Source organism: Peromyscus maniculatus, chromosome 8, assembly GCF_049852395.1.
Source record: "Peromyscus maniculatus bairdii isolate BWxNUB_F1_BW_parent chromosome 8, HU_Pman_BW_mat_3.1, whole genome shotgun sequence".
Classification (NCBI taxonomy): domain Eukaryota; kingdom Metazoa; phylum Chordata; class Mammalia; order Rodentia; family Cricetidae; genus Peromyscus; species Peromyscus maniculatus.
Window position 1 is genome coordinate 93237888 of NC_134859.1, and position 15596 is coordinate 93253483.

Consider the following 15596-nt stretch of genomic DNA (forward strand, 5'->3'; position numbering starts at 1 on the left):
TTCAGACCCCCAGAACTTACTCCACAACAAGAACAGGTGAACTATATTGCAGTTAAGAATTTGTAAGCCAGACGGTGGTGGCACATGCCCTTAATCCCCTTAAGGCAGAGGCAGGCGGATCTCTGTGAGTTAGAGGCCTGCCTGGTCTACAGAGGGAGTTCCAGGACAACTAGGACTATTACACAGAGAAACCCTGTCTCAAAGAAAAATAAAATAAAACAAAATAAATAAAAAGAGCACTTGTAAAACCACACACACATAAAATATAAATAATTTTTAAAGACTCAGTTACGGATTTTTATGAGTGTTTGCCTGCAGCATGTGTGTGTAGAGCCTACAGAGCTGCATCGGACCTTCTGGGATGGGAGTTACAGAAGCTCTGGGCCACCATATTGGTGCTGGAATCACACCCGGGGCCTCTGCAAAAGCAGCCAGCACTCTTAAATGCTGAACCATCTCTCCAGCCCCATGAGCTGAACGTTGGAAGCAGGGATTTCACCAGTGAGACAATGAAGACCACTCAAGGGAAACAAAAGTGATCAAGAATTTGTGCTCAGGCTGTGTGTGGCGGCTGCCGGCTAATTCTGGAACTAGGAAGACAAAAGCAGCCAACATAATGCCCTCCTATGGAGATGCAGCATCAGAACATGAGAATGGAGGATGAGCCGGCTAGTTATGGACATACTTATGTAATAATATAAAATCTGTGCCCGTGCTACCACCATCCTGCTCGCTCTTCTCAAGGCTATTGTATGCGGAAGGAAGCAGAAAGGAAAGGAACTTGTCCAAGGTTGCACAAGTGAATGGCAGAAACACAGTTTGAATCCATCCGGTCTAACTGTAGAGAGCAAAACTTCAAACTGCCTTCACGCTGTCCTGCTTTTCTAATGAGTTAAGCTCGTGGGACTTAATTCACCCTGGGGATCTCTTACAGAGGGATTCAGTAGCTGCTACTTTTTTTTTCTTTATTCTTTATAGCGCCCCCTTTCTCTGGTTTCCTCTGTCAAGAAAGCAGGTGGAAGGGGCTGGGGAGATAGCTCAACAGTCAAGGGTATTGGTACCTCTTCTGAGGATCCAGAATCGACTTCCAGCACCCACACGGCAACTCACAATCATCTGTAACTCCAGTTCCAGGCTATCTTCATGTTTTGTCTGGCCTCTACTGCACCAGGCACACAGACATACATGCAGGCAAAACGACCATACACATAAATTAAAAGTATTTACAATATTTTTTTTAAACAACAGATGGAAAACGAAGATAACAATTTGACCCAAAGGCTGGTCTGATCTTTCATCCTTTCCCCCAACCCTGTGATTCATCTGACTCTGTCCCCAAGCCTTGGGTTTAGGAGCCAATCATGATTACAGCTGCTACTTACATACCTTTTTTATTCAAACTCCAGGGGGTTATGCTGTGTTTTCAACTCTCCAGTATGGGTTGGCAAAACAGACAATGTCATCCTTGTTTATAGAAATAAAAATCTAAATCAGAAAGTCTTAAATAACTGGGCAAATCACTTCTCTGACTGATGGCTAGGATTCTTTTTTAAATAAATACATTACGGTTTTATATTTTTATGTTTTTTGTTTGTTTGTTTGTTTTGAGACAAGGTCTTGATGTCACGACCCTTCGCTTCCCAAGTGCTGGAATTACAGACACGGGCTACCACTCCCGGCATTTAGGACCTGTTTCATTTGTTGCTTCCCTTTTTTTAATAAGCACCCTTGGCGGAGGTTTCTTTACCTGCAGAAGGAACCGGTTGAACTACGTATTTCTTTTTGAACAACAAAACATTTGTTATTCTGGACTTGTTTAGAGTTAGGAAGGAAGATTAGTCACACGAATCTCTACTAATTCAATGGAACGAAATCTGGTGTCTCCAAGCAACCGGGAGCAATTGAGGTCCGGATCACTCCTGGCAAGGCAAGGTTGGAGCGAGTACGATGAGGCGGCGGAACCGACTTTGCAGGCGCTGGGGACGTGTTTTGCAACGGACCAGGGACAGGAAGTGTACTGTGTCAATAAGGGTCTCCACGCCCGGCGGCAGCAGGGTCACTCACGGCTGGGCAGGTTAAGTGGGTCTGAGCCTTTGAGTTTCAGGAGACCCTCAGAAGCGGCCAGAACGTCCAGACCGGCTTGTTCCGGTAACAGGTTAGACAGGTTGACCTTGGCCGCTCCTCTTTGCACTTTGCCGCCCCCGGTCGAGGCAGATGATGTCGTGGGCTGCTGCCAACCTGAGAGGGACAGCTGCCCGATGCTTTCGTGCGCGATGCCTCGGCTTCCGCGTGGGTCCTTGGTGTGCCTCCCCGCAGGAAAACCCCGGCTGCGGTCCGGCTCCACACAGGACCCTGCGTGTCAGCGCGGCGGCCTCCGCGGGACACAATAAATGGTCTAAAGTCCGGCACATCAAGGGCCCCAAGGACTTGGAAAGGAGTCGAATCTTCTCTAAACTCACTCTCAGTATCCGCCTGGCGGTTAAAGGTGAGAACCTGTCGGTCCCCACTGCTGATCACTGAGGCCCTTTTGGTGCCTAAGGCTTCACTTGCCTCCCTAAGCTGGACTAGGGCCAATTACTTTCTTTGCGCTTTCCAGTTGCCATTGTGACCTACCCGTAACTCTCAAAGCACCCACCTTCACTGGATATTCCCGTTTTCCTTTCCAAAAACCTTTTAGAGACCTGCCCTTAGGAAGATAGATAGGACTCCACCAAAGTCTGTAGGTAGATAGGTAAAATAGAAATAAACCGAACGAGTCAAGTCAGAACTTGAGAGAGAGCTCAGCGGTGAAGGGCACCTGTTGCTGAGGACCTGTGTTTGCTTCCCAGCACACACGTGATCGCTAGCAACCACCTGACACTCCAGTTCCAGGGTACTCAACATCCTCTTCTGGCCTCCTCCGGCACTGCATACATCATACATGCAGGTAAACACAAACAAATCTTTTTTTTTTTTTTAAAGCCAAGTATGTGTCTTTCTTGAAGGAATAAACCAAGCCGTCTGCAGCTGCTTTTACTAGCACTGAAGACTGTGGCAGGCATGTTGAGTCAAGTCATTTCTTGCCTAGGCTTAATTTTTCCTCGCCAGAGCTCCTGAGACATTTTCTTGGAAGGTTGGTTTGGAACCATGTATCTGCTCAGTGGTGCAACTGTCTTTTTTCTTTCTTTTCTTTCCATTTTAGTTTCAGGCACTGGTAGGAGTAGGGGGAAACATCCTGTGAAAAGTGTGGGTCTGAGGTTAAGAAGGCGTGAATTCTTTCATTGCCTAGGTTGGTTCAAAGACCTTCAAGAAGTGGCGTAACTAGTGAACTTCAGTGTTCTGTAAAGCAAGGATAGTCCCCACCTTGAGGTGGCTTACAGCATACAGAAGGCATTACGCTGATGTCAATTTACCCCTACAACTTGTACCTGATGCTTCCCTTGCCTAACAAGGTTTTGATTTAACCAACATGTTATTTTGATGGGGGGGCGGGTACTACAGAGAACATCCAGCATAGCCTGAGCAGGAGTCCAATGTCATGTGAGCATTTCAGAGATTAATAGAGTAAGAGCAAGGGTATTCTTATGAGTCAACCACTTCATCTGACAGAAGTGGAGTTTGCTGAAACCTAGCAAGATGATAACTGTCCCTGCAGGCAGAGTGAATTAGGAACTTTTTTTCTAGGCTGGGTATGTAGCTCTGTGATAAAGCACAAGGATAAGACCTTGGGCTCCATTTCCTGTATCCCTGACCAAAGAAACTTCTTTTCCAAAATAATTCTTCTTATTCTAATGGAATCACTAGATTAAGTATCTTTTGTTTGTTAGAGACAGAATCTTACTTTTGTCCCCTAAGACAGGGTTTCTCTGTATAACATCCCTAGTTGTCCTGGAACTCCATTTATTGATCAGGCTGGTCTCGAACACACAGAGATTCACCTGCCTCTGCCTCCCAAGTGCTGGGGTTAAAGGCAAGCACCACCATGCCTAGCCAGAATCTCACTCTTAACTGAGACTGACCCAGAATTCATTATGTAGTTCAGGTTCCTGCCTAAGCCTACTGTGTGCTGGGATTGCAAGTATACACCACTGTGCTTATCTAGATGAAATATTCTGCCTGCCGTGTGTGTGTGTGTGTGTGTGTGTGTGTGTGTGTGTGTGTGTGTGTGTTTGGTCTGTGTGGATATGCATACAGAGACCAGAGGACAACCTTGGGTGGTATTCTTCAGCCACTGTCCACCTTATTTATTTTTGTGTGAGTATGTACGTGTGTGTGTGTGTGTGTGTGTGTGTGTGTGTGTGTGTGTTTGTATGTGTATATGTGCATGTATGTGTGTGTATGCCAGAGCGCACACACAGAAGTCAGAGGTCAACTTTCTGGTGCTGGTTTGTGTGGATTCTAGGGATAGGCCTCAGGTTACCAGGCTTGTACAGAAGCACTTTTATCACCTCTCTGGCTTTATTTTTTATTTTTTGATGTAGGGCTCTTACTGGCCTACAGTGTAGTGGGTAGCCATTCCAGCTTTGATGTGGAAGTTCCAACCCCCATTGAGGCTTCGGTAACTATCACGCCTACAAGGCGGGCCAAGAGAGGGCCCAGAAGACCCGAGATCTGGATGCGCCGCCTCTCTTGGGGTTGGAACTTCCAGACCAAAGCTGGAATGGCTACCCACTACACTAGAGTTCACCAAATAGGCAGGCTGGCTGACCAGAGAGTCTCAGGATATGTTTCTACCCCCCTGTTTCTGGGATTATAAGTTGGTGCTGGTATTTTCTTATATGTGAGATCTAGGGATCAAATTCAGATCCTTTGCTTGCAAGGCAAACACTTTGCACCCTGAGCCGTCTTCATTAGATAGCATTCTCTAATGGAGAGTAATTTGCCATTGTTTTGGGGTTGGAGAGGCTGGAAATCACTTCTTTCTCCATACTGAGTGAGATGTCTTTGATCGTTCATTTCCCTTTATCCAGAGGGAGGCCCCAACCCTGAGAACAACAGCAACCTGGCCAACATCTTAGAGGTGTGTCGGAGCAAGCATATGCCCAAGTCAACTATTGAGACGGCGCTGAAAACAGAGGTGTGTCCTCAGTTTCATGTTGTTATTATTGACCACAGCCCTCAGGGCTCCATGTTTGGAAAGCCACCAGAAATTCCTCAAATGATCAGAGGGAAGAGTAGGAACATGGTTGATATCCCAACCCAGAGACCTTTGGGGATTCTCTCTCCTTGACCTTTGGTTAGAGGAACATGACTGGGAATAGGCGATGTAGACAGTATGGAGACCCATAGAGGGCAGAGCTGCGTTGTCAAGCTTGGAGAGGATAGGGAGAAGAAAGGACAGGTGAGACGGGGAAAGCCCTGACGTTAGGTTGGAGGAGGGCTTGTTTTCTTCTCAGATGCTTATGTCTAAGGGAGAAAAGCCAGGAAAAAGAGGCAATGGTATGGGTGGTGGTGCACGCCTTTAATTCCAGTACTCAGGAGGCAGAGCCAGGAGGATCGCTGAGTTCGAGGCCAGCCTGGGCTACAGAGAAAGAGGCAGTGGTAATGGTGGCAGTGGGAGGGATGCTGGGCTCCAACACTTCTTCCTCTGGAACAGGCAAGGATTTGAAGAGTTAGTAATTTCTTTCTATTGTTTTCTTTTGAAACAAGGTCTTTTTGTGTAGCCCAGGCTAGTATGGAACTCATGATCCTCCTGCCTCAGCCTCACAAGTGCTGAGCCTACAAAAGTGTCTCATCACTCCCTAGAGTAATCATTGTAACAGCTGGCAGTTATTGGGTGCTGGTTCCTGACCAAGTCCCTTAATAAAAACTCTGCATGCATTTCTCACCGAATCCTGAAAGTGACCTAAAATGGAAACTAAGGCACAGAAAAGTTTGGTGACTTGATTTAGGTCATGCAGAAAATGGCAGACCCAAATCAAGGCAGCCAGACCCCAGAGCTCAACAGGGAGCTTGAATTTCATTTGTGAAAGTGGATGGGAGGAGTCATCAGTTGAAAGCCTCTAGAAAGGTACAGGCAAGGTGCTTAGAGTAGTGATGTGGACAGGGGATGAGGTCTAGGGAGTCTGGAGGAAACCGGCAACTAGTTGTGAAGTATTTGAATTTAGCTACAGTGCTGAATTCAGTGGCCCCCGTGACACGTTCCACGTGATGTTTCTATCGCAGCACCCAGCAGCCCAGGGCTAGTGGCATTGAGAATCCCTAGGTAGGTCTCACATGGACTGGATTACAGGAAGATGAATAAAAGTAGGAGTGACTGTGGGGTGGAGGTGGGATCTGGTTAGAGAAGGGTGGAGGCAGAGCTGGGGAGGCTGCTTGGGAACGGGAAAAAGCTCCCTTTCAGAAGGAATAGTACGTCCGCTGATGTCAGAAGTTGATGCCATTGGCCTCCCTCCCCTGTCCGGAAGACAGAGACAAAAATAAAGACTTGAGGGCCCAAGCTCAAGTAAAGTCTTCAGAGGTCATACATGGAGTCACTTCTTAGTGCCTGTGGGTCGGTGCTAGCATGGGTGCATTGGGACATTAGGAAACATGACAATGGATTTTTTTTTTTAATTGCAGAAAAACAAGGGAGTTCATTTGCTGTACGAGGGTCGAGGGCCTGGTGGCTCTTCTCTGCTCATTGAGGCATTATCAAACAGTGGTCCCAAGTGCCATTTGGACATTAAATATATCATGAACAAGAATGGGTAAGTATGTGTATGTAGGGACAAAGGGGACAGAAACTTTAGGTTCCAATTCTATGCAACGCAAATGCCATTGTTCCTCAGCAGTATTTCAGGTTGTAAGCACGCTTCTTCCTTAGTGGAATCCAGTGTAATAACTGCTTTTCCCTTAATGTCTTCTGAACGAGATAGGATCCCATAGGTGTAGATGAGGTCTTTTCCCCATCATTCCATCTGTAGCCGTATGATGTGCCAGTCTTGAAACATTCCCCCAGGACAGGAGTCTTAATAGAATTGGAAGCAATGAGCACAGTTGTTTCCTGCAGGCTCCAATACATGCAGAAAATAGAAGATGGGGATGCTCTTGGACAGTCTCTTACCCAGCAGAGAGGTTTGGGTGTCTCTGGATGCTCCAGGGGCCAAATGGGTCAGGGATAGTGTTAGAATGCAGCACTTTGTAGAGACTGAGCTTCCCAAATCATCCATGTGTCATCTCTTCCCTTTCCTGTAGGGGGATGTTGGCTGAAGGAGCGCGTCACTTCTTTGACAAGAAAGGAGTGGTTGTGGTTGGAGTAGAGGACAGAGAGAAGAAGGCTGTGAACCTCGAGCGTGCCCTGGAACTGGCGATCGAAGCAGGAGCCGAGGATGTGAGAGAAGCTGAGGATGAAGAAGAAAAGAACCTTTTTAAAGTGAGTACAGGGCCCGGTAAGATGGCTCAGCTTGCTGCCAAGCCCTACAAGCTGAAGCCTTTGTGTTTGGTGGACTTCCAAGGGGTCTCCAATAGATACCTTAAGGTATACTTCTCTGGGCTTCTTCCTTCCCGTGTGTCAGTATACAGGTAAAGCAAAGAATTTACAAATTGCCCAGTGTTATTAAGATAAGTGGGAGGCTAGGACCTATTCTTCTGAGTTGGTGAGGATGGTTCTGAGCATTGGAACTATGAGCTTCAAGCCAATGATAATATAGTACAGCTTGCTCCACTCAGGACTTTGCAAAGTGCTGCCTGGTATGTGCCATTGCTTCCTGGCTTCTCACCTCCTGACTGTCTTTTATCCCTAGTTTATTTGTGATGCCTCGTCACTGCATCAAGTGAGGAAGAAACTGGACTCCCTGGGTCTGTGTTCTGTATCCTGTTCCTTGGAGTTCATCCCCAACTCAAAGGTGCAGCTGGCTGAACCTGACCTGGAGCAGGCTGTTCACCTCATCCAGGCTCTCAACAACCATGAGGACGTGGTCCATGTTTATGACAATATCGAATAACCAGACTGTGCCTGTCTCCAGGCTCTTTCCTAGGTTTCATGAGCTTGTGCAGCAATCTTGGAGACTGAAACAGATGGGCACCTATCAGAGACCTGATGCCATGGCTCATAGCCTTAAGAAAAAGGGACTTTTAGCTTTGTTGGTATCACAGGGCCACCTGGGATACAAGGTGAGACTAGCCAGATGGTCTGACTCTGATCCCAGGTGACTGGCCCTTGTCAAGATTCTAAGTGTCTTGTACTATAGAGTGGAAATTGATCATCAATAATAACAGTAGTGATTGATTATTCTTGGATGTTGCATTGATGGTATAACGCTTGAGTTGTCCCCAGTTTGTGTCCAGTTTTCAAACTTCTGGACTAATGTTCAGGCCCACATACTTGTCTCTCTATTTTAACACTAAGATTGTCTTTTTTCCCCCCTTTCTTTCCTTTTTACAGTAGAAATGTGGCTGTTCTCTGTGGTTGAATGGTGGCCTACTGAGCTGGTCTTTTCACTCGCTCATGCAGTTCATATTTCTTGAACATCTTTCTTTATAAGAATTGTGCTTTTCCAGAGACCAGGCTGTTCAGTTGATGCTTCGATCTTGCTCTAAGATATAGGACCTCAAAGGGGAGACACGGGCCTGTACCCATGGAGCTGTCCCAGGGTAGTGTGGACTGTGTTTATCATCTTTTTTTTTTTCTTCATGTGGTTTCTGTTCCCTTTTCTGTCAGCTTAAAGGCTTTAGTGCCATAGGAAGTCAGGTGTCAAAAGGGACCTCCTCAGGATCTGCTTTGACCAACCCATGTGTGTTCTGAATATTGATTAACAATGGCCCTATCAGCAGGTAGGGTTGTTCTCCTGAAAGGCTACATTAACCTGGGTTGAGAGCTTGAGGGCTTCTTTTAGCTCCTTTTCCAGTGATGGCAAATGATAGGAACACCAATAACTGGAGGGGGGACGGGGACAAAAGGAAGAGTGACAGCTGAGCCAGAGCCCAGCCTTTGTACCTTTGGCTCTTAACAGTCACTTCTGGGTTAGAAAGTCTAGCAGTGTCGACTGCCTGTGCTGTAGTATATCAAGCATAATGCTTCTGGAATGGCATTTGAATCCAGGTCATCTACCAACTTACAAGCTGTTAAGTCAGTTCTGAGCTCAGAGTATTTCTTTCTGAAGGAGCCTTAGGTAACTAAGTGTGGAAAAGTCCTAATACTGTGAAGGATACTTTAGCTTCTAGGAAAGGACAGCTGAAAGCCAGGAAGAACAAAACAAAAAGAACAGAACAGCCCAAGATCATACCAAACAGATGCCCTTATGCCTCATATCAAAGTCATAGCACTAACTAGGGGTTTTAGTTTTGCTGGGGACAAATCATCTAAAGATCTGAATTGGTACATCGTCAGAATGGGATAACTTGATGTTGATAAGCTGCTTTCTAATTGATATGTCATTTATTTGATTTTACAACAAACCTATGAACTGGAACAAGGGCTTAGGGAGTAAAGCATTTGCTATGCAAATGTGAGGACCCTAGAATGTGAGTTCAAATCCCCAGAAGTCATGTAAAGGCTAGATACAGTAGTGTGTACGTAATCCCAGTGTTCCTATGGAAAGGTGGGGGCTAAGACAGGAGAATCCCCTGAAGCTTGTGAGCCAGCTAGCCTGATGTTCATAGCAGCAAAGAAGAGACCCTGTCTCAAACAAGTGGAAGCCGAACACTGACATCCTATCTACACACATGCCATGGCACATGTGTGCCCACACTTACACACACAAACATACTGGCACATCATATACACCCATGTACACATGTACATGCACAAAAAAGATTAAAATAAAATAATTATTTTATGTATAAGTTATCTCACACCTAGGGCTGGAGAGATGGCTCTCATTTTTTTTCTGATCTCTTAGGGCACTCACATATACATGATACACACACACACACACACACACACACACATAAATAATAAAAAATGAAAATAAATCTCATAAAAAACAAAATAAAACCCTCAAGTTATCTCATACCAAACAAAGAAGAATGGGCTTAATACATCTTATGTTGATAGTGCTTGTTTATAAAATAGTCCTGTTTTAGAAATGTTGAATATAAATTAAGTTGATGGAATGTGATCATTTCTAATCTGAGAAATCTGTATGAAGGAAGCTTGTTCTTAAAGGGAACTTGGCTACTCTTATGAACAGGCCTCATCCTATCTAGAAGAATTTGTTAATATGGATTGTTGTGGAACCAGTTTCCCCCACCGGGCCCTGCTGACTATTCAGGAAGGCGCCTGCGAGGGAGGCTCTGCACTGACCCCTGGTGGTGCCCTTCTCGCTCCCACTGTTAAGAGGAAAAGGAGAAACGGACAGACTTGAACCTTTCCTGCTATTTCTGGATCTAATTAAGACCATAACATATAAATAAAGATAGTCACAGCCATACAATGTAATGAAGAACAACAAGTCACCAGGACTGTGAAGATATGTAGTAAAGGCACTTAAGAAGGGAAAAATTTAGTTTAGTGATAAATTCTGTCTGATTTTCATCAGTATAAAAGTGAATTTTATAACAAGAACATCTGTATTTCAGGGAAGAAAGCTTAGAGTTTTCCTTGCTATATTGTCTTTGAAATTCCCATGGAGATCATGAAAGGGTTTCCAGGAATCTCAGAGCAATAATAAGAGTTTGGGAGTGGGCAGGCAAAAGTATGGCCCTTCCTATTACATAGTAAAGCCCCGACGTTCACTATAAAAAAGTTATCTCTCTCAGAATACTTTATATCAAGCTGGCTATGGCGACTCACGCCTGTAACCCCAGCACTTAGAAGGCAGCAATGGGGGGACTGCTGAGGGTTTAAGGCAACTTGGTCCCCATATGGAGTTCCAGGCCAGCCGAGGCTACACAGTAAGACCTTGCCTCAACAAAACAAGCAAAAGAATAATTGATATCGTAGAATGTTTACAATATAATATTATAAAGATTCAAAATTACAAGTATGTTGGGCTAGGGGGTAGCTCAGTGGCAGAGCATATGCTTAGCATGTGTGAGGTCCCTGAGTTCAATCTCTGGCACTAGAAAAAGAAGCGTATGTACTAGATATAGTACAACTCAAGTTTTGAAATATTTATTTAACAATACTGTGTCTGTTAGGTCTTTTTCTTTCTCTCTCTCCCTCCCTCCCTCCCTCCCTCCCTCCCTCCCTCCCTCCCTCCCTCCCTCCCTCCCTCCCTCTTTCTTTCTTTCTTTCTTTCTTTCTTTCTTTCTTTCTTTCTTTCTTTCTTTCTTTCTTTCTTTCTTTCTTTCTTTCTTTCTTTTGCCTCCTTTGAAACAGGGTCTCATATGATCTAGGTTAACCTCAAATTTGCTATGTGGCCAAAACTGGCTTTGAACTCCTGATCCTCCTCTCAAGAGCTTATATGAGGTTTGGTTTTTGTTGTTGTTTGTTTATTTATGGCTAGGAGGAAATATATGAGAATTTCAGAAATGGCAATCTTAGAGTTGTGATGTTGTCACTGATCTCTCTTTCTTTTTTCTTTTCTTTCTTTTCTTTTCTTCTTTTCTTTTTTTTTTTTTTTTTTTGCTTTGTTTTATTTGGGGGTTTTATTTTAGTTAATGAGACAGAGACTTACTCTGTAGCCCAGGCTGGCCTTAAGCTCACTATATAGGCCTTGAACTCACAGCCATTCTCCTGTTTTACCCTCTCTAGTACTGAGATTACTACAGGCATGAATGACCATGTCTGCTATTATTACTGAGTTTTCCTTTCTATAATCATGTTATTATTTTTATCAGGAAATTTTTGTTCATTTGTTTTTCAGTGTTAGAGATCCAACCCAGGACTTCACACATATGAGGCTGTACAGCTGAACTGCATCCCTGGCCCAAGGGGAAATATGTGAAACCAGTAAACCAATAGGTGCTGGGTGTGGCCCTGTATAGCAGTTATTCCAACATGAGAGATGCTAAGCAGGAGGATCTGGAGTTTGAGGTTAGAAAATAAAACCAAAAACCAAAGCTAAAGCCCAAAACCAACATCCGACTCAGATTATTGCCTGACTAGCAGACAGACAACATCTGGAAGTCTGAGCATAAGAGGTTTTTTGTTTTATTTTGTTTAAAACCAGGACTTGAACTTCCTGCCTCTGCCGCTGGAGTGCTGATTACAGGTGTGAGCCACCACACCTGGCTCTGGCTCACCTTTACGTCTGAAAAATGGGGCTGGGATGACTTACATCGCCTTATCTTTGATCATTATCTTAGTAATACAAAGTTATTCACTGCCTTGAAGCCACACTAGGGTTATGTTCAAGTGTTCTGATGAGCTGAAAGTATTTATGACAGGCTCTGTCTACAGCCCAACTTTGACTTATATGTGTGTGTGTTAGGACTGAGCCTAAAGTCTTGCTAGGCAAAGGCTATAGAGATCACCAAGCTATATCTCCAGCCCTGTTTTTGCTTTTGAGACAGGGTATCACTAAGTTGCCCACACTGGCCTTGAACTTGTGATCCTGCTATCTCAGCCTCCTGAATGGATAGAATTATAGGCCTGTGCTAGCAAGCCTGTCTTACATTGACTCTTACTAGAAGTGCTGCTGTGGGCTGTGGATGTATTCAGATGATAGAGTATTTGCCCCAGACGTGATCCCTAGCATCATGTAAACTGGGCATGGTATAGCACACCTATAATCTTAGCACTTGGGAGGGGAAAAAGCAGTGTTCTTGTGTATAACTGCTGCCCTTTTGCAAGAGGCTCTGGTGTACGCAGGGGATAGTGAAGGCTATGGTTCTAATCAACTATGGAAATTCTGCAATGCTGTTAAGTTACTATTTTTAAAGTCTGTGCGTGCTCATGCGCACACTAGGCAAAGGGCAACCTTCCCTGTCATCCTCAGGAACACCGTCCACTTTGAGACAGGATCTCTCACTTGCCTGGAGTTGATCAGTTAGGTTAGACTGGCTGGTGAGCGAGCTCCAGGGCTCCTCTTGTCAGCCTTCCCAGTGCTGAGGTTAAAGGCATGCCACTATGGCTGGCATTTGTGTCTGGGTTCTGGTGATTAAACTCGGGTTCTTGCACTTGCAAGGCAAGCACTTTGCCGACTGACCTTTCTCCCCAGCCCAAGTTATTTTTCTTTCAATTTTATAGCAAAGCAGACAATAAAGCTTCAAACTCCAAGCCTCAGACTCCTGGGTATTCTTTTGAATTCTTATGGACTCCTTTGGAGATGTTCTGTGAAAAGAGTCAATGGCCGAAGGGAATGCTGTGCTAATACCACACTAGTTTGGACTTCGTTCTGTGTTCAGCCACTGAATAGGGTAGCGCCCTTAACTTCTTTCTTGTATCGTTTGCTTATTTCAAAAAGGTAATTTTTATTTATTTTAAAATTTTATTTTACTCTGTGTGTGTGTGTGTGTGTGTGTGTGTGTGTGTCTGTCTGTCTGTCTGTATGTCTGTCTGTACAATGTGTGTGGGTGTCCATGGAGACCAGAAGAGAATATCATATTCCATAGAAGGAGTTACAGGCATTTGTGAGCCATGCCCAATATGGGTGCTGGGAACCAAACTGTGGTCCTTCACAAGAGCAGCAAATACTCTTAACTGTGAAAATTTCCGTCTATCTCTCCTACTTTTTTTTTTTTAAGTTAGTAACTGGGAATGGTGGTATATGCCTATAATCTGAGCACTGGGGAGACTGAAGCAGGAGGATCCCCTGAATTTGAAGCTGGCCTTGGCTAGGGAATAAATTCTGGCTCTGCCAGTCTTGAACAAAAACTTAACCTCTTTATACATGACTCTTCCCTGTAAAGAGGAGTTGTTAATAGTGCCTAACTTATAGGGCTGCTTAACATGTTAAGGACTATTGCTTGACAATAGTAAGTGTTCAGAGCTGGCTCAGTGGATGCAATGCAAATTCAAGGACCTGAGTTTAAATCCAGAACCCAGATGGAACCCTATGTGGTAGCTAGTGCCCATATCTGTAATCCCAGTGCTCCTATGGGGAATAGACAGGAGAATCCCTAGATGCTTGTGCCCAGCTAGCCTGGAGTGCACAGCCATAAGCAACAAAGAGATCCTGCCTCAGTCAAGGTAAAACCCAAGGTCATCCTCTAATCTCTACACAAATGCATATGTATACACAAACTGCCCCTCCCAGTACACATATACACATATAAGGCAAAACACCCCTGGCTTCCTGGGGCTCCTGAATTCATGCACATATTCCCCTCACCCCCACATACATACAAATGGTTAAAAATAATAAAAACAAATCTTTCAAAAATACAGTTACCCTTTGTACTTTATAATCTGGCTTCACCACCACCACCACCACCACCACCACCACCACCACCACCACCACACATGTGCACACACATCACAGGGTATGTAGGATCTTTTTGGTATTGGTAGAGGAAGGCTTTTTATTCTTGTTTGTGGGAACATACTATTTTATTAATTACTATATTATAATTTGTTTAACCATTCTTCCCATCAGTGAGTATTTGGATGTATTTGGATGTCCATATAGCAAAGAGGCTACAATGGATTTTCTTTACTTTTGCTTATTTACAAACTACTATTTGGGATAAGTTTATACCAGTATGATTTTAAAATGAATACTTTTTTTTTGTTTTTTGTTTTTTGTTTTTTTGACACAGGGTTTCTCTGTGTAATAGTCTTGGCTGTCCTGGAACTCACTTTGTAGACCAGGCTGGCCTTGAACTCAGAGAGAGAGATCCACCTGTCTCTGCCTCCCAAGTGCTGGGATTAAAGGCATGCACCACTACCACATGGCTACTATTTTTACTTAGAAGAAAATATTAATACTTTTTAAGACATCATGGTTGAAAGAATCTTCTATGAGGTATGCATATTATTCCTTGACACAGTAAACTAACTGGTTCAACAGGTAATCTAAAATGTACCCTGCTTTATCTCTGAATTAAAAAGAATTTTTATAAATCAGGTGATAGGTTTACTGGTATTTTTCTTTTGTAAATCAAATCCACTGATCTTTCCCCTAAAAGAATCCATTCATTGTTTTTATTGTTCCTTCCATGTCCCATTGTCACCATGGTCTTGAAAGAAAAGAATGAAAGTGTGCAGCTAGTGTGTAATTGGGCTGCCAGAGGGCCAGCACTTTCTTAGGCCCTGGCACTGGGAGTGAGTGTGGCTCAGATACCCAGAGGCCAGCCAGTATAAACTAGGAGACAGCCTCTAAAGGGCATGGCCCAGCTAGGAACCTTCATACAGTAGCAATGAAGGGAGGAGAGAGAGCAACCACAGAGGGAAGATGAAATAAATACATAACTAAGCGTAATTGAGGAAATTACATTCGATTACTAGTGTCCCCATTTGACATTCAACACACACACACACACACACACACACACACACACACACACACACACGCATGCATACTTGGTTGTTTTGAGACAGAGTCATGCTATGTTATAGGGTCCTGAGGAATGGACCTAGGGGCTGGCCTTCAGCTCCAGGCAATCTTTCTGCCTTTGCTTCCTGAGGGCTAGGACTACAGGCGAATGTGCACCACTTCACCCAGCAGGTATTTCGAATATACTATTAAAGACAGTAGGCATGCCAATTTGAATGACAGCTGCTTTCTTGCTCACTTGTTACCCTCACCCCAAGTGCTAGGGGAGCAAACCCAGGGTCTTGCACATGCTAGGTGAGGTCTTTACCACTGACC

General features: G+C 44.4%; 1 protein-coding gene across 1 annotated transcript; it reads left to right on the forward strand.

The window, feature by feature from the left end:
• Positions 1-2001: 2001 nt before the first annotated feature.
• On the forward strand, positions 2002-13063 carry Taco1 (translational activator of cytochrome c oxidase I). The gene is made up of 5 exons (XM_006970515.4): positions 2002-2485; positions 4950-5056; positions 6541-6668; positions 7156-7333; positions 7704-13063. Exons 1-5 carry the CDS (start codon positions 2215-2217, stop codon positions 7902-7904), a joined length of 885 nt encoding a protein of 294 aa, XP_006970577.1. The 5' UTR covers positions 2002-2214; the 3' UTR covers positions 7905-13063.
• Positions 13064-15596: the final 2533 nt, after the last annotated feature.

What these genes read in the sequence shown, in the direction of transcription:
- Taco1 (XM_006970515.4), top strand. Translation starts at nt 2,215, where the DNA reads ATGATGTCGTGGGCTGCTGCCAACCTGAGAGGGACAGCTGCCCGATGC. An exon ending in TATCCGCCTGGCGGTTAAAG is followed by an intron (nt 2,486 to 4,949) that starts GTGAGAACCTGT and finishes CCCTTTATCCAG; the next exon opens with AGGGAGGCCCCAACCCTGAG. An exon ending in TATATCATGAACAAGAATGG is followed by an intron (nt 6,669 to 7,155) that starts GTAAGTATGTGT and finishes CCTTTCCTGTAG; the next exon opens with GGGGATGTTGGCTGAAGGAG.